This window comes from Poromitra crassiceps (assembly GCF_964638095.1).
Source record: "Poromitra crassiceps genome assembly, chromosome: 13".
Lineage (NCBI taxonomy): Eukaryota > Metazoa > Chordata > Actinopteri > Beryciformes > Melamphaidae > Poromitra > Poromitra crassiceps.
This window is the reverse complement of record NC_139644.1, coordinates 36,896,548-36,916,168: the sequence shown is the minus strand read 5'-3', so window position 1 is coordinate 36,916,168 and position 19,621 is coordinate 36,896,548. Positions and strand designations below refer to the sequence as shown.

General features: G+C 44.3%; 1 protein-coding gene across 1 annotated transcript in view; it reads right to left on the bottom strand.

Moving 5' to 3' along the window:
- Nucleotides 1–1,459: 1,459 nt before the first annotated feature.
- Nucleotides 1,460–19,621, bottom strand: part of LOC310788538 (myocardin-related transcription factor A-like) — a gene marked incomplete at its 5' end in the record, with an annotated part of 75,882 nt that continues 57,720 nt past the window's right edge. Inside the window, 14 exons of the mRNA XM_083650076.1 lie at nt 1,460–2,947; nt 3,483–3,531; nt 3,621–3,713; nt 7,261–7,410; nt 12,391–12,507; nt 12,888–13,085; nt 13,199–14,293; nt 14,713–14,855; nt 15,145–15,430; nt 16,309–16,495; nt 18,068–18,255; nt 18,444–18,506; nt 18,711–18,836; nt 19,048–19,214. Of these exons, the coding sequence (XP_083506202.1) occupies nt 2,361–2,947; nt 3,483–3,531; nt 3,621–3,713; nt 7,261–7,410; nt 12,391–12,507; nt 12,888–13,085; nt 13,199–14,293; nt 14,713–14,855; nt 15,145–15,430; nt 16,309–16,495; nt 18,068–18,255; nt 18,444–18,506; nt 18,711–18,836; nt 19,048–19,214 (3,449 nt within the window). The 3' untranslated portion in view covers nt 1,460–2,360. The remainder of the gene's footprint in view (nt 2,948–3,482; nt 3,532–3,620; nt 3,714–7,260; nt 7,411–12,390; nt 12,508–12,887; nt 13,086–13,198; nt 14,294–14,712; nt 14,856–15,144; nt 15,431–16,308; nt 16,496–18,067; nt 18,256–18,443; nt 18,507–18,710; nt 18,837–19,047; nt 19,215–19,621) is intronic.

The window sequence follows — 19,621 nt, the reverse complement described above, 5'->3', positions numbered from 1 at the left end:
GCGTAGCCCTCTGGAAGATTTGAGGCCGATTTTCAATCATTTTTGGTGATGGTTAAAAAACAATTATTACAAATGTATGGTTCGGGAGGTTTGTGGTGAGAGGAACACTGTGAGAAAAAGGCGTGTGATGCAGAAGTGTGTGTGTGTGTGTGTGTTTGCAGTAACAAACAAGTCTGCAAGGTTTCTAAAAAGCGCTTTTGGATTCAGAATACAGACATTTTGTCGGAAATAGAATTTGTCACAGTACACAGAAATTCGTACTAAAAGAGTGTCCCATTGGCTACAATGGAAGAAAATCAGTGAAATCAAACGTACATAAATAAATGTGCATTATAATACATTTTCAGTGTCTATACTGGTATATTACAGCATTGCAAGATATTGTGGGAAAGGACTTCAATAAACGTTTCTTTTCCGCATTGGCAAAGGTACTGATACAGTACAGGACAGTCAAATAACAGTGACAGCAACACTACAATCCTTATTAGCAGGTATGAAGCTCCCGCACTTTCCCTCTCCTTTGAATATGTGTGTGTGTGTGTGTGTGAGAGAGAGTGTGAGTGAGCGAGCGAGCGTGTGTGTGTCCATTAGATAACACTGTACACGTGAGTGAGAGCCAGTTTATCTACTGTAGTTTAGTTTCTCTCCCCAAAAAAATCTATTGGTTACAGAAAACATAAAGCATTAAGTATGCATCAAATTGTAGGATAATTAATGTAAAGAGATGAATAGATACTACTTACTATTCAATGTTTATCTACATTCGGAAGGCTTAACCATGTAAAAAAAGAGAGGAAGATATTAACTTACGAAATATAAATACAAAATTGTATCATAACTCGCTTAATGTACAAAAATCTTAAAATCAAAATTAAGACCATGAGTTTCATGAGACGTCTTCAAATGATTCACTCTGCATTCTGCAATACGCACAACACTCTGAATACGGAAAAAATAAAAGAATTTGACTTTCGACTTTTCGCCGCCAGATTACACTTGACCTCTTCTTCTGGCAAGCTTGAGTAAGTAATGCATAGTGAATGAATAAGCAGACTGGAGCATCTTAGGTTGATGTATAAAGACTCTTGATTTGGAACTAACTGCTGATGACCGTGACATATTGTGATGCTGTGTGCCAACGGTTCAGTTCTCTCTGGAGGTTTCGAGTCTGCCGGGATGCTGCTGATGGCTACAGGCCTGTGGGGAATTCTCCAGGCACCCTGGGAGGATGCACACTGTTGTGGACTCGTCAGCTGACTCACAAGGTTTTTTCTAAGTCCTAAAACGCATAGGAATACCCAGCCCAAACATCCTTAGGCCCAAATACCAGTCCAAATCCTTCGAGCAACTTTCTCAGAGAGTGATTGAGAAATTCTTACAAGATATAGGCTGCTCTGCTATATTTCTTCAGCAATGAGCTACCACCACAAAAACAATGCCACCACTGCTGGAGAGAATACATGATGAATGATAACATTTATACTTTAAGGCTAAATTGCTTCTCATTACAAAGTACCACAAGGAATTAGTGCTGTAACCGGCACAAGAACCAAACTTAAGTCCAAAACCAGGACAGATATGTAGCCAAAACAAAACAATCACCACAACTGTCACCAATGTGAGAAGAAAGCCACAGGAGAAAGAGAGAGATGCACCATAATAGCAAACTATTACTTATTGGAAAGTTCCTGTGCATGTTCAAATGAATATGAATGTGGCCCTGGTATGATATAATGGTATGGTATGGTATGGTATAATGTAATGTAATGTAATGGTATGAGACGCTCGTCTCCACCTCCAACAGTACACGATCATCTAGTGTGCCACTAAAACTGATAACAAATCATTGTCTTTCACCTTCACTTTGGCTATCAGATTAGCTATATTGATTATCACTACAAAGGCAGATAAACATTGCATTATAGTTAGACCCAGGTTAAATACATGACATACATGACCAAACACACAGATAGATACTGTATACTGTACCTTTTCTCTGCTAAATGGTGACTGTGACACAGGAAACATGAGATCAATATAAAGGCAACATGGCTCAGTTAAAAGTGCCTTAACTTTTGGGTTCATCCATGTGATGTGTTGACAGAAGCCTTACTTAACATGCTAAGGATGGAGAATGGACATCGAGCCTGCCTGATAAGTGTAGTTTGCATGAAAATCAAGAATACCGTGTCTATCAGAATGAGTCATGAACGTCAAAGTGCTCTAAGGTTCAACAGCGCGAGTACTTTTTAAATCAACCTCAGCAGTCATTGAAATGCTTGCGTGCACGTGAGAGTGTGCACGTGTCTACGCATCTGTGTAAGTGTATGCGTTTAGGGCAGCCACTTTAAGACTGTAGGCTATAGGCAGGAGTCCCAGTGTATCTGCAGGTCAGAACTGTCCAAGAAGTCCGTGGAGAAGACGCTGGTGGGTGTCTGGGGTCCCAGCGGGGCCAGGGTGGGGGTTTCCTCGCCGCCCCCGTCTCCCATGGTGAGGTCCAGCCAGTCCATACTGTCCAGCCCCTGATCCCCAAAGCCCAGGCCTCCGGGAGGGTCGGCCGCCGTGTAGCCCAGGTCATAGGTGTCCATGGGAGACATGGGATGGTCCAGGATGCTGGGGGTGCTCAGCATTTGGCTGTGGAGGTCGTCGATCAAAGTCAACGGGCCGCCAGGCTCTGCCCCCAGGAGGGGCTTGCCGGTGGTGCTCTCCAGGAAGTCCTCCAGGCGTCCGCTGCCCGTGTTGCCCAGTCGCGGTCTCTCCTCTGCAGCAGTGGCCGGGGTCTGAGGTTCACCCCGCACCGAGGACAAGCCCCGTGGGAGGTGGAAGTCGGCCGGGGTGGGCGGCGACAGCACCAGCTGGAGTGGGGAGGGGGGAGGGGAGGGGGCAGGGGAGTTGGGGTTTAGATGGTCCAGGGAGGGGTCTGGTGCTGGTTTGAAGGTGGAGATTTCTGAGAGGGGCAAAAGACAGAATTAAAACAATTACCGGTAGTCTCATCTTACTATAGTGTTGTCATGTAAAATGTCAAAGTGGAGCTACATGATTACATGAAGACATCAGTTACTATAGAGACAGTCCGCATGTCTGGGAACGCCCATACAGGCTCTAGGAACGGCCACAATAGACGCTGGGTTAGCCTGGGGGCGGGGTCAGGGTGGGGTAAATTCCCCCGTTCTATCCATTCAGCAAAGTTAGAATTTAGCTGAGAGCCCAGCCCAGGCAGACACGATCGGGGATTTAACCACCGCAGTAAACGCACATCTGAGCAGACGTCTTGTGTTCTGCTCTAGAACCCCCAAACATGTAGTTTAGAGCCGCAGCACCGTCTTTTGGTGAGTCAGCCCATGAGATATATCGGCGGTTTTACCCCACTCGCGCGCCAGCCGTTTAACATTTTGTGGGCGTTCCCAGACATGCGGACTGTCTCTATAGAACAGAACAGAACACAGCACAACACAGCACAACACAGTGATATTGCATCTTACCTTCAGTCTGAAAAATGATGTCAAAGAAGTCATCCATATGCTCAGTATCCTTAGGACAAAACAGACACACATAATGTAACATAAGAAAACACATCAACAGGTATATAATTACACAGATAGGTGTGCAGCGCACCATACCTTGTTATCAGGTGATGAGGCGGCCGTCTTGATGGAAGCCGGAGACAGAGGACTGAACAATGCATCATGGTCCACACCAGGGCACACCTCGTCCTGCAGGAGAGGAGATGAAGAAAGGACCAAATATAAAAGAGGACAAAAAGCAGAATAAGGCCTTGGCCACACTGATCCGTGGTGTCTGTCCGTGTGCGTTCATTTCTCTGTTCACTTCCATTCATTTTCAATGACAGCTGTCCGACTGTCCGTGGAGCATTCAGAAGAGTACGTATCCAGAAAATTTGCATACGTTTTGATGGACAGAAAGTTGAAGAGGGATGAACTTTTTCTGGATGGACGTATCAGATGGTCGGATGGTCGGATAGTAGGGGTGTCACGGTACATGTATTCGTCCCGTGAATTTACGGTACGACCCTCACGGTACCTCGTTTCACGATACATGAAACGACACGACGAATACGTCAAATCCAGAAGCACCTAAACGCTGTTTGAACGGCATTGAATTGAATTGAATTAAACGCCACAGAAGACACACCAAAACAACACAAGGGCCATAGAAATCCGCGTTCACAGAATGGGACGTTTTGTGGCGATAAGCTGTTTTGCAAATTCTGTCAACATCAAGCCAACGAGGTAAGCTTGCCAATGTAACGTTACGTAGCCGCGACAAAGTCCTTTATAGTTGCGCGTTGCGGCTAAACGTTACATAACACTGACAAGGCTGTTAACTTGTAAACAAGCAACATACATCGCGTGGGATGAGTGATGCGGTCAAGCAGACATCTGCGGATGCAGACAGGCAAGCTGCGGTGAGGAAGAGGCGATGACTCCTTGTCATGTTCCAATAATCCATTAGATGACCGAACGTAATCATATTATGCTAAACAAAACTCACATCCAATAACGTTAAGGCGCTGACAGGGTTCTTTCCCGTACTTACTGGGAAAGTGAAACCCACCCCGTTGTCTGTCAGACTGACAGTGGGGGTATCTTTCAACAGGGGTAAAGAAGTTTTTCTTCTTCTGCCGTTTTATTCTTCTTCTGAACATGTAGGTATTTTGACGTTGACTAAAGAAACACTGCCGCCTAGTGGCCGCTTTTAGATAGGATTCCAAATTAGTGCTTACATCAAACGCAAATGCTACATAAAACAAATACAACAGGGGGAGGGGTTGGTGGGAGTATTAGGCTACTCCACACATGCGCTCTGTTTACAAACTTGTGTACAATAAAGATTTAAAGTGGGGGGAAATGCCTTTGCCCTGTCAAACAGCTGGAATACAGACATTTGAGAGGGAGGCGCACCCCACACTTTGAAAATCACTGCTCTAGAGTAAAACCTTTTTGTGTGGATTGCCTAGATCTTATTAAATAGTGGACATTTATTCATTCCCACATATTAGACACTATTTCTGATGGTAAAAATAGCGTAAAAAGCAGAATTCAGACATATTCAAAGGGAAAAAAACAGAATTTGGGATTTGTTGCTTTTTTCCCCCATTTTCGTACCGTGCCGTATTCGTACCGAACCGTGACCCCAAAACCGAGGTACGTACCGAACCGTGACTTTTGTGTACCGTGACACCCCTATCGGATAGTCACTGTCCGTTTAGCCAATCAGAGTCGAGGAGGCGTTCCGAGATTTGTTTCAACTTTTCAAAGAAGATGGCGGCCGAGGCGGTGAAGGAGGCTATAATTAATGCTGTGTACACCATCCCGCTGTTGTACAACGTGATAGTCAGTGTCACCGTCTGATTTCACCATCTAATCTGGTCATTCGGTGGCATTTTATTGCCACATAAGTAACGTAGCGCACAGAGCTAACAGCTAGCTGACGCCAGCTTTCTTCTCTCGGTTTATAGGCGGGTCGCTGACACCTTCAAGGTGCTTACAGCCACCTGCTGTACAAGTAGGTTACTTGTACATGCAACGGACATAAATCTATCCGTCTATCCGTTCTGTCCATTTTCTGATGGATCAGTGTGGCCAAGGCCTAAGAGAAGAAAAACAAGGAAAGAACAATAAATTGCCATAATTCCCTGAGTCTCTGCAGTGCCTGATAAAAAGGTGTACTGTATGAGTTTTGTTTAAAAAGGAAAAAAGTGTTTTTGTTTTTTGTTGTTGACAAGCGGTCTCTGTACAGGTACCTACAAATTACGGTTGGCACGATGAACAATGGCATCGACCATTGTGATGTACCGACCCCCCATCGACCTCTGAGCCTTCTACATCAGATCATCGTGATTAATTATCTGTTCAAATTAAAATTGTGCAGTTTTAATAATAAGAAAAAGGCCAAGTCCACTTACTGTGACGCGCGGGCGCCATTAAACAAGCGCACCCAGTTCAGAGAAGCCTCCCCTGCTCCTCCTCTCTACTGCTTCTCTGAACCCATGCGCTCATTTAATGTCGCCTGCGTGTCCCCCGCGTGTGAGAAGTCGGTTGTGTTGTGAAAACTTTAAGACAAAGAAGAAACTTCACATTCTTTCCTGTTTTCAACGCAAAGTGAGTACAAGTCTTCAACTGTGAATTTAACTCGCCTGTTTCCATGAAGTCGCTCCATTACATACAGCAACAGCTGCTGCTGTGTTTCTCTCTCAACTCTCTCCTAAGTCTCCTCAACTCTCGCTCTCATTCCGTTCAAAAGCCCACGCGAACGTTATATCCGCCAGTAATTCTGCCCGTTTTCTGCCAGCTAGTTAAATTCAACACACACACACGTTGTTGGTCAGGATCTGTAACGTTAACGTTTTGTGCTGTTGGTTCAATATCGCCTGGCTCTAGTCTGTGCTGTAGTAGCTAGCCTGCCAGCCTGTCTCTAGAGCTCAGCTCTCCTGCTGTTAACGTGTATTGCAGCTGTGGAGCCAAGCGACATTATGGCACCGCGTCGTCTTCATAAATCATTCATTAATCCCCCCCCACACGTCAACGACGATGCCATCGTCCATCACGATGTTTCACTGTGGAACCATCACGATGGCTATTTGGTTGACATCACATAACTTTACTACAAATAAAGAAACATTGTAACAATGCAAGGTAGGAAACCAACATTGTATGGCTACAGTTGCCCTTCAGCATCATAATAACTTCATTGATATACATGTAGCACTTTACCAAACGTATTGCAATCTTAACACCTCTTACTAACATACAGGGAATGAGCAAACTCTGGCAGATGGAGCATGAAAACATGTCCAGATCTCCTGTGAGCGATGTCCAATATAGGGAAGCGCATCCAAAAATGCCCCTCGGTTGGAGCTGGAGTGAACCTTTGTAAATAGAGCCAGAACTAACTGTTTTTCAAACAAGCGACTATCCACTGATGCACAGAGCAGGTTAGGACGTCTTCATATGGGAAAAGGAAAACAAACTGATGTTCACTGGTCCACAGTGCATCCAGTTAGGAATCAGTGTCGCTTGTATGAAAAATCACTCGCCCTGGCTCTATCTTTGCTAAGGTTCGTGCACAACTCCACCTTCACACTGCTTCCCAGTATTGGACATGGCTCGTAGTAAATCTGGACAATTGTTCACGCTCGATCAGTTTGCTGGCTTGTTGTATGTTAGGAGGAAGAGGTGTTGGTCAGCCTTAGATGAATGCATCATAATATGATTGGATGATAAACATCCCACTGCTTACAGTTTGAGAAGAAGGTGACAAGGTGTCTTTCCCTGGCGGTGCGGTCTCCTGGTCCTGGAAGAACGGCTGCAGGTTGGGCGGCGCTGAGAAAGACTGAGCGACTACCTGCTGGGATTGGTCTGTAGACACCTGAATCTCCGCCTTCTGTGACTTGAACCAATCAAATTGAGAGGAAAGATAAGTACTCGTTACAGGGGAACTGCATACTGCTTGCCTCTGACAGCAGGAAAAACAGTTAGGGGACACCTGAAGCAATAAAGAACTTTCCCTCCCATATAATTTATTTTTCCGCTAATCACACGTTTTTAACAAGGCCCTACTTCACATTCACGGTTACAAACACACCTGCGTGTACAACCACAGTCATCAACTGTTTGCCACAAATACTCCAGTGGTACTACACTGCTTTTCTCACTGACTCTGGGGATCTGAACTGGCAACCTTCCTCCCACATGCCCACTTCACTGAACTTTAAGCTACTGCCACCCCAGAACTGATGGCATCATCAGAGAGATAAAACACTAAGAACTGAGGGCATCATCAGAGGGATAAAACACTAAGAACTGAGCATCATCAGAGAGATAAAACACTTAAGAACTGAGAGCATCATCAGAGAGATAAAACACTAAGAACTGAAAGCATCATCAGAGAGATAAAACACTAAGAACTGAAAGCATCATCAGAGGGATAAAACACTAAGAACTGATGGCATCATCAGAGAGATAAAACACTAAGAACTGAGGTCATCATCAAAGAGATAAAACACTAAGAACTGAGGTCATCATCAGAGAGATAAAACACTAAGAACTGAGGTCATCATCAGAGAGATAAAACACTAAGAACTGAGGTCATCATCAGAGAGATAAAACACTAAGAACTGAGGTCATCAGAGAGATAAAACACTAAGAACTGAGGTCATCATCAGAGAGATAAAACACTAAGAACTGAGGTCATCATCAGAGAGATAAAACACTAAGAACTGAGGGCATCATCAGAGAGATAAAACACTAAGAACTGAGAACATCATCAGAGAGATAAAACACTAAGAACTGATGGCATCATCAGAGAGATAAAACACTAAGAACTGAGGGCATCATCAGAGAGATAAAACACTAAGAACTGAGGGCATCATCAGAGAGATAAAACACTAAGAACTGAGGGCATCATCAGAGGGATAAAACACTAAGAACTGAGGGCATCATCAGAGAGATAAAACACTAAGAACTGATGGCATCATCAGAGGGATAAAACATTAAGAACTGAGGTCATCATCAGAGAGATAAAACACTAAGAACTGAGGGCATCATCAGAGAGATAAAACACTAAGAACTGAGGTCATCATCAGAGAGATAAAACACTAAGAACTGATGGCATCATCAGAGAGATAAAACATTAAGAACTGAGGGCATCATCAGAGAGATAAAACACTAAGAACTGAAAGCATCATCAGAGGGATAAAACACTAAGAACTGATGGCATCATCAGAGAGATAAAACACTAAGAACTGAGGTCATCATCAAAGAGATAAAACACTAAGAACTGAGGTCATCATCAGAGAGATAAAACACTAAGAACTGAGGTCATCATCAGAGAGATAAAACACTAAGAACTGAGGTCATCATCAGAGAGATAAAACACTAAGAACTGAGGTCATCAGAGAGATAAAACACTAAGAACTGAGGTCATCATCAGAGAGATAAAACACTAAGAACTGAGGTCATCATCAGAGAGATAAAACACTAAGAACTGAGGGCATCATCAGAGAGATAAAACACTAAGAACTGAGAACATCATCAGAGAGATAAAACACTAAGAACTGATGGCATCATCAGAGAGATAAAACACTAAGAACTGAGGGCATCATCAGAGAGATAAAACACTAAGAACTGAGGGCATCATCAGAGAGATAAAACACTAAGAACTGAGGGCATCATCAGAGGGATAAAACACTAAGAACTGAGGGCATCATCAGAGAGATAAAACACTAAGAACTGATGGCATCATCAGAGGGATAAAACATTAAGAACTGAGGTCATCATCAGAGAGATAAAACACTAAGAACTGAGGGCATCATCAGAGAGATAAAACACTAAGAACTGAGGTCATCATCAGAGAGATAAAACACTAAGAACTGATGGCATCATCAGAGAGATAAAACATTAAGAACTGAGGGCATCATCAGAGAGATAAAACACTAAGAACTGAAAGCATCATCAGAGGGATAAAACACTAAGAACTGATGGCATCATCAGAGAGATAAAACACTAAGAACTGAGGTCATCATCAAAGAGATAAAACACTAAGAACTGAGGTCATCATCAGAGAGATAAAACACTAAGAACTGAGGTCATCATCAGAGAGATAAAACACTAAGAACTGAGGTCATCATCAGAGAGATAAAACACTAAGAACTGAGGTCATCAGAGAGATAAAACACTAAGAACTGAGGTCATCATCAGAGAGATAAAACACTAAGAACTGAGGTCATCATCAGAGGGATAAAACATTAAGAACTGAGGGCATCATCAGAGAGATAAAACACTAAGAACTGAAAGCATCATCAGAGGGATAAAACACTAAGAACTGATGGCATCATCAGAGAGATAAAACACTAAGAACTGAGGTCATCATCAAAGAGATAAAACACTAAGAACTGAGGTCATCATCAGAGAGATAAAACACTAAGAACTGAGGTCATCATCAGAGAGATAAAACACTAAGAACTGAGGTCATCATCAGAGAGATAAAACACTAAGAACTGAGGTCATCAGAGAGATAAAACACTAAGAACTGAGGTCATCATCAGAGAGATAAAACACTAAGAACTGAGGTCATCATCAGATAGATAAAACACTAAGAACTGATGGCATCATCAGAGAGATAAAACACTAAGAACTGAGGGCATCATCAGAGAGATAAAACACTAAGAACTGAGGGCATCATCAGAGAGATAAAACACTAAGAACTGAGGGCATCATCAGAGGGATAAAACACTAAGAACTGAGGGCATCATCAGAGAGATAAAACACTAAGAACTGATGGCATCATCAGAGGGATAAAACATTAAGAACTGAGGTCATCATCAGAGAGATAAAACACTAAGAACTGAGAACATCATCAGAGAGATAAAACACTAAGAACTGAGGGCATCATCAGAGAGATAAAACACTAAGAACTGAGGACATCATCAGAGAGATAAAACACTAAGAACTGAGGTCATCATCAGAGAGATAAAACACTAAGAACTGAGGTCATCATCAGAGAGATAAAACACTAAGAACTGAGGTCATCATCAGAGAGATAAAACACTAAGAACTGAGGTCATCATCAGAGGGATAAAACACTAAGAACTGAGAACATCATCAGAGAGATAAAACACTAAGAACTGAGGGCATCATCAGAGAGATAAAACACTAAGAACTGAGGACATCATCAGAGAGATAAAACACTAAGAACTGAGGTCATCATCAGAGAGATAAAACACTAAGAACTGAGGTCATCATCAGAGAGATAAAACACTAAGAACTGAGGTCATCATCAGAGAGATAAAACACTAAGAACTGAGGTCATCATCAGAGAGATAAAACACTAAGAACTGAGGGCATCATCAGAGAGATAAAACACTAAGAACTGATGGCATAATCAGAGAGATAAAACACTAAGAAGTGATGGCATCATCAGAGAGATAAAACACTAAGAACTGAGGGCATCATCAGAGAGATAAAACACTAAGAACTGAGGGCATAATCAGAGAGATAAAACACTAAGAACTGATGGCATCATCAGAGGGATAAAACACTAAGAACTGAGGGCATCATCAGAGAGATAAAACACTAAGAACTGAGCATCATCAGAGAGATAAAACACTAAGAACTGATGGCATCATCAGAGAGATAACACACTAAGAACTGAGCATCATCAGAGAGATAAAACACTAAGAACTGATGGCATAATCAGAGAGATAAAACACTAAGAACTGAGGGCATCATCAGAGAGATAAAACACTAAGAACTGAGCATCATCAGAGAGATAAAACACTAAGAACTGATGGCATCATCAGAGAGATAAAACACTAAGAACTGAGCATCATCAGAGAGATAAAACACTAAGAACTGATGGCATCATCAGAGAGATAAAACACTAAGAACTGAGCATCATCAGAGAGATAAAACACTAAGAACTGAGGGCATCAGAGAGATAAAACACTAAGAACTGAGCATCATCAGAGAGATAAAACACTAAGAACTGAGGGCATCATCAGAGGGATAAAACACTTAGGAGACAGAGAAACACCACTGATGGCAGCAATGTGTGTAATCAATACACACTGCTCTACCCAAAACCAAAACCACATATTTGAAGGCCAATTGCTCCGGCGCACCTGCACTCGATGCGAGACACTGTACGTCTCAATTAGCCAAAACGCGTCAAAGTCTTTGTTCCTCCTCTGTTAACAGCATAAATCCTAGTAATGGAGGATGTCATCAGAGTAATTAGCAAAGCAATAATAATCAGCGTCAGAATACATTAGGCTACTGTCAGCCGCTCTTATCAAGGATGGCTGTCAGTGTCTTACATAGCATACGTCATTAATTTCCACTGTTATTGGACTCACTGGACCAGTTCTCATCAACTCATCTTTATCTCTCTCTTTATGGAACATTAACAGACTGTTCTGTTATTGCCACAGTGCCGGTGAGAGAGGCTCCTTGGCCGGCGGGGACTTGATGGGGATCCGATGATATGTGTAAAGGAGCGGTTTAAAACTTGCTGGTGTAAAGACTTAACCGCAGTTCAGCGTCTATCGCTGATGACAGAGATGTCCTGTCCAGAAATGTCTAGCACTAGCATGTACTGATATTGTGTGTTAAACTCCTATTTCAAACTATACGTAACATAAGAGAGATTTGGACATGTTATGTGTTATGGCAATGGAAATGTCAAGTCACACAATCCCTCCACAGTGGCCAATGATAACAGAAATGTCACAGAAAGTCCTGTTTTCAATGATTTTAGAATGCTATGTTTTCGCAGTGTTCCTATTTCACAAAATAAGCTAAATTCACAAAGTACGTTCATTGCCATGTGTTGACAGTTTGCTAAATCAGACCACCGTTCCTTTTGACTCACCTTTCTCTTTTGTTGTTTCAAACATCCCATTTGTATCCTCTGTTTGGATTGGCTATCAACATTAGCCAGTGGAGGAGGGGATTGGCCAGGGAGCTTAGCTGGAGTAGACTGCAGTCGCTGGCGGGAAGAGAAAGAAATGTAATGCAGTTAGTAGAGAAATAATAGAATATGTCAGAAATGGTCTTTTGTGAGCTATATATATATCCATCTTATTATAATTAGAGAAGTGTCCGTGTGTGTGCGTGCGTGCGTGTGCGTGAGCAGAATTTCGGCCGGCCACAAATTTTTACGTGCAATCGGGCTGAAACTTTCAGGGGGTGTAAAGAGCACCTGTGTATGTGACCTGACGGAGCCTGATTTTTTAATTAGGTGATTGCCCTAGTGTAGCATAGTGCACGAGATTGCTAGCATATATATACACACACACACACACACACACACACACACACACACACACACAAACGCACAACGGATCCTCCAAGAAGTGAATCATATACCTGCAGTGTAATGTGATTAGTTGCTTTGCTCTCCGGTGTGTCAGGCCCTTGCTTCTCGGTCATGTGATTGGTCAGTGCAATCAGGAAGTGGTTGCCGTTGCTGTCAGTGACCAGGGTCGGCGTGGAACCAGTCTTCAGGAGGTCCAATGGGAAGGAAGGGGCGGAGCCTGACTGCTGGTTGAGGAATACTTGAGGTACCTGTAGAAGACCAGCAATAGTTTTTCGAGGATGAATTTCAAGGCACAGTATGTCCAAAATATTGCATACAGATTTGACTTGTTTTGTATGAGACAATATTGTATAACCCTGACCTGTTGTGACTCCTGCAGTTTCTGTTGTATTAGTAACTGTTGCTTTGCCTGTATCAACTGCTGTTGTTTCAGCTGGACCTTCGTCTCGACCTGGATTTGTTGCTGTTGCTGCTTTGTTTGTTGCTGTTTGGGACTCTGCTGCAGCTGCTGCTGCTTGGCTTGCTGCTGTAACAGCGAGTGTTGCTGCTTCAGCAGAATCTGTTGCTTCAGATGGATCTGCTGTTGATGTTGCTTTGACTGCTGCTGTTGCAACACTTGCTGCTGCTGCAGCTGCTGCTGTTTGACCTGCTGCTTGTGGGATTTCTTCTTTCTTTGCTGAGAACGTTTCTGCAAGTTCTGCTGGCTCTCCAGCATCTGGTTGTGGTTCTGAAGCTTCTGGTTGTGAATATTGAGCTGTTGCTGTAGCAACAACTTCTGTATGGCCTGCTGCTGAGCCAGTTGTAGAGCAGTCTGCTGCAGACGAAGGTGCTGCTGCTGTTGCTGTGTCTGTGTACTCGTTTGCCCTGGCTTGATCTGCGTCTGAGTCTGCTCTTGCAGTGTTTGGGAGAAAGACTGCAGGAGTTCCTGAGCGGGTGGTGACAGCACGGCCGTCTCAGACACAGACTCCTCCACCTCCACGGCTTCCTGTTTGATCGTTACCTTGATGATGTCCATCTCACGTGAGAGGGAGGCTGGTGGAGAGGGGGATGGAGGATGGGCAGATGAGAGGGGGATGTTGGGCACATCAGGAGGCTCTTTCTTTACTCTTATGAGAACCAGGGGCTCTGCAACCTGTCCTCCTGCTGCTCTTCCTCTTATCTGCCCATGCTCCAGCTGCATCCTGAGTGCCTCCACTAGCCTCTGCTTCTGCCTCAGCATCCTGGTCAGCTCCTCTATCTGCTTGTCTTTCTCCAGCAGCATCTTGTCTTTGTCCACAGTGGGCGCTGCACGACCTGCGCTGGTAGGAGTGGTCGTGCTGGAGATAGTCGACGGGACCAGACAGTGTTTCTGCAGCGGGGAGGGCTTGATGGAGAACTGACATGGCGCTGGGGTGGAGCAAGGGCGCTCTTCTTTGATGGTGGCAGTGGGCTGAAGGCAGGTGAGAGGTGAACTCATCTGGAGAGGGAGCGAGAGGGGGATGACATATCTAAATGTAAGGCAATGCAGTACACTCTGCACTTTAACTGAGTTTAAACAGGTGCACATTTGCATAATGAGCAGGTATTTCAAAGATAAGCTTTGATGGTTAAAATTAAAGTAAAAAAAGAAAACGGCAAAACAATTGTTAAAAAAGAACATCTGAGGCTTTATATGATGTTTTCAGCGGATGCAGAATGCGCTGACAATTCCTAACAGGCTAGAATTGGTCTCATTAGTGATTCCCCTCTCAAAGGCACAAGACGTGATCTAACATCTCTGGTGTCCTAACCCGGCACATTCTGAGTCAGTGGATGAGAATATTCAAAGGCGTGAGGGACAGCGAGGGCTGATCTAGGATTAATTCAACATAATCGCAACAATGAAGATCTTCGCACCATTTCCCCGAAAGCGTCGCTGTTATAGCTGGTGTCCTCTGGGCTCATGGCGGCCAGCGAGCGGTCAGAGGGGGCGGGGGAGCCGGGCGTGGACGACCCGCGGCCGACAAAGGTGACGAGCTGCTGTGGCGGGGCTGCATCGTCTGTGTGGTGGTGAAGAGGAGGGATAGGGCACCAGGCAGATAACACAAAGACACAATTAGCTATACTGTTCTCATACTTTTTCCTGGTGCGTCTTTACACCTTTTTCTGCGTCACACTCACAGTTACACACATTTTGCACCTGGAAGACATCCATTACAACCACCAGTTGTAACAACCAGACAATGTTCTCAGAGGAAATTCCTAGGATAAATACAGAATTGGGTAATCACATTTCATTATGAACACAAATGTACATGTACTGCCTATGTGTGGGGCTTAATCACGTACAAACACCTGATCGAAGCGCCGGAGAAGAGGAATGGTGGCGCTGAAAGAGTTGCTGTTGTGACATGTTGTTGTTGTTGTGGGTGGTGGTGGTGGTGGTGCTGGCAGTAGTTCTGGATGTTCCTCCTACTCCTTCAGCCCCTGGCCCTGTGGCGCCCCCTGCTGCTGGAGTGGGGGTAGCACCTCCTCCATTCAGCTCCTGGTAGGTCTTCAGCCTCTCGATGAGGTCATTTTTGGTGCCGGAGACGGGCAAGCTGCGCAGCTTCAACTCAGACTTCAGCTCTGCCACCTGACAGAGGGGAAGAAAAGACATTGTGATTCAAGCAAAAGAGCCCGGAAAGACAAATAGATGACAATGGAGGAGGATACATACTGTATATGAGGACAATGGAGGAGGATACATACTGTATATGAGGACAATGGAGGAGGATACATACTGTATATGAGGACAATTGAACAGGATCAAAAGCAAAGAGAGGGCAGGACGCAAAAAGACAATGCAATCCATCACTGTCAGGTCTAAGTAGGGAGGCCATTTTTCAGTGTCAACATTTTGGTACAGTAAGTGGATCTCTTACGCAAGTCACGCCCTATCCACCAGCTACTCTATGTACTCAACAGCTTGTAGACACCAGCTACTCTATGTACTCAACAGCTTGTAGACACCAGCTACTCTATGTACTCAACAGCTTGTAGACACCAGCTACTCTATGTACTCAACAGCTTGTAGACACCAGCTACTCTATGTACTCAACAGCTTGTAGACACCAGCTACTCTATGTACTCAACAGCTTGTAGACACCAGCTACTCTATGTACTCAACAGCTTGTAGACACCAGCTACTCTATGTACTCAACAGCTTGTAGACACCAGCTACTCTATGTACTCAACAGCTTGTAGACACCAGCTACTCTATGTACTCAACAGCTTGTAGACAGCAGCTACTCTATGTACTCAACAGCTTGTAGACAGCAGGGAGAGTTGTTGGACTATATCGTATTGATTCCATGTGACAGAATAAGAAAACGTATCTTTCTCTAGGTGCGATACACTGCTCCACCAACACCAAAGCAGCTTTTAAGAAGTTAAGAACAAGACAAGAGGTAAGGAGAATGAACTAAAGCAGTTTTGTTTTGGATTTGTGTGTTGTACTGTAGTGCAACCGACCTTCATTTCGTCCAGGTTGGGAGGCAGAGAGACTGGTTTGGGTGCCCCTGTGGGGACAGAACTCTGACGGCTGTGGTTGCCCTGGTTGGAGGCGGCTATTGAAGGTGCAGTAACAGGCCTAGATGGGGAGGGGGCAGTAGTGGAGGTGGAGGAGGAAGAGGCAGATGGCTGCTGATCTGTCTGGGGTCTGTTTGAAGAGAGAGGGAGAGAGAGAGAGAGAGAGAGAGAGAGAGAGAAGTTCACACTTCAGCTCAAAGTTCAGTTTACACAGATTAAAATTAACTAGTTCACGTTCATTTTTTCATTTTTTTTTTAAATGAGCTGCTCCGAGCTATTCTTTTTAAATATAAAGCCCCCTCCAGCCCATCCATCTCCATGCTGTAGCTGCATCTGAACTGCCAGTTGCACCAGTGGCCGTAGCCAGCAATGATTCTGCAGCTCGGCCTGAATCAAAGTGGATCGATGAGCCACACAATTCATTCCATAAACAGCTCAATAGCATTTACAGTATATTACAAGCGCCAAAGTCTTCTGCTATGTGTCGGGCTGCTGTGTCATCATTGATAATATGCTTTCTGTGTGACTGGCAGTTGAGTTTGCTGTGTTCTAGTGTGCAATGTTACCCATACATTATTGTAGGCTGCATACATTACTGCGCACACACACTCCACTGTCAGACACAAGAGCAGCATTACATCATATCGCATATATTCAGATGCAAACACACGCCTATCAGACCCAAGAGAACGGCATGATAGCCCGGCACACACCAGATGCAGACGCAGCAGCATCAAATACAACCAGCATACCCAATAACTCAAAAAATCCCAATAACCAATAGGCAATATTATATTCAGAGAACATAAACAGCTAAATAAAGCAATTGTGTGGTGTGTGTGTGTGTGTGTTTACATGCTCCAATGTATGTAATCTCACTAGTACAATAAGGCGGAGGGGTTCAGCGCACAATAGACCCTTTTCACGGGGGCCATTTTGTGTCGAAAAGGCAGGGTAAACACAGGTGTAGCCAAAACACTAATGAGGGTTTCAAACTTCCATGATTGGAATTTGGAAACCCTCATTAGTGTTTTGCTTGCACCAGTGTTTATTCTGCCTTTTCAACACAAAATGGCCCCCGTGAAAAGGGTCTATTGCATGAGCATGAGCACGCGACCTAGAAATGAGCGCGCACATCTAAAGATGAGCGAGCAAAGTGTGCGATATTTCTAGCCATAATAAAAGTTTCGGACACGTGCAAAATGTAGAATCCAGCACTCTAACATGGGCTTACATTTTCAAAGGAGGATCCTGCTGCGATAAACACAGTTTATGTTGTATCAGGAGTGATTGGGTTGTATCGGGAGTGATTGGGTTGTATCAGGAGTGATTGGGTTGTATCAGGAGTGATTGGGTTGTATCGGGAGTGATTGGGTTGTATCAGGAGTGACTCGGCGTTCAGGCGTCAGCTAAACGGGATCCAATCAATAAACCGATGGACCAATAAATAATATGTTACCGTGAGTTATTTTGGCTCTGATAATCATGTAGTGAAAATGTGATATCGTCACAGCCCTAGTTCAGTTCACCGTTCACCAAAAACATGAGCAGGTTTAATGAACAGCATTCTTTTTGCGGCAGTCTTGGTTTGGGACTAAAGAATGTTTCAAAGGATAGCGATTCCTACTTGTACTCCAACCCTGGTAGACGGTCAGCTCCGACCGTTTACACCCACAACCTGGTCCTGCGTAAAGAGACTCACTTGGGCGGCGCAGGCAGGATGGTGTGGTAGTTGTAGTGCTGCTGCTGCTGGCTGAGGATCTGGAGCTGCAGGAAGAGCTGCTGCTGCTGGAGGATCTTGGCATAGGATGAGTCCAGCTGCGGAGGAGGAGGCTCTTTATCGCCCTTCTGGTCAGGAGGGATGTACTGATGGTACTTTAACTTCTTAATCTGGAAGGTAGCACATGAACAACATGTCTACATTAGAGCTAAACTACTGCTACTGCTACTCTCCTTTCTGGTCAAGAGGGACCTGCTGGCTCTTTGAAATAATGGCTTTACTATTTACGACCTTTTCTACTAGTAATACTATTATACTTCTACATAATACCAATACACATAGAATAAATAATACTTACTTTAGGCTTACTGTCCTTGGGTTTCTTAGGTCTCTGAGCAGAGCGGTCAGAGTTTGGTTTAGGCTGGGATTGGAGAGAGGGACGGTGGTAAGTATCTACTGTACACTTATAGATTGCAATATACTTGATCATACTTCATAATCAGAATCACTTTGCACCGAGAGGATCCCGATTCTGAAAAGCGTGGGGAGTATAAACACAGTCCACAGACGTATTAAAATCTTGAAATACTTAATTCTCTGGCTGGCTTTGACAGATGTCGCTCACCTTGATCTGCGCGAGGGCACCAGACCGCTGTGGAGATGGCGCTGCCATCCCATTGGTCAGCTTCAGCGACACGGAGGGTCCAGAGATTGGTGGGAGAGGAGGTGGAGGAGGAACCTTATTGAGGAACTGAAAATATACGTTTGAGTTAGAAACACTGATCACTGGTCCTGGAGGAAAAAAGGTAGAAAGCTAAAAGGCAACAACTTGAACAGTTAACAGTTCAGAAATTCAAAACACATCTGTTCTCTGATGTATTCATTTTGCACTGCCGAGGCTGATGAAGTCCAACTTCAATTACAATAATCACCATAGTGGTCAAACTCTGGCATGGTCCCACCTGTGTAGGAGAGGGGATGCTGGTCCCGGCCAAAGTGTCTGGGGGAGAGGACAGAGGTCCCAGGCTGAGAGGAGACTCCTGGCCTCCTGGCTGCTCTGGGGACAGACTGTCATTACTGTCCTCATCGAAGGACGAGTTCTCACCCGAAGCCTTCGGAAATTCTGTCTCTGAGAGCGAGAGACAGAGACAGGGAGAAAAGAGATTGGACATTTAGGGAAGTAAACCTAAAACATGAGCACTACTTCCTGTAGTGGTGCAGTGCAACAATTTACATTAGGCATCATGTAGCCAAATTAAATACAGTTCTGTCCCTACATGTATGTGAGGGACAGAGGGGTGGATGGAGACACAGACAGTCCAGTTTGTATCTCGCTGTTCCAACATTTGAAACAGATCCAACCCATTCCATCCATAGAGACACTGCATGAAATAGGCCACGCCCATCACAGGGGAAATCGCTCCGTTCACTCCCATAGACCAGCATCATTTTCCTTGAATTAAACATAGCTAAAAGCTGTTGTGTGGTGGAGTGTTCATCTTCCGTATAGACGATCTTTTTGTGCAACCATGCACG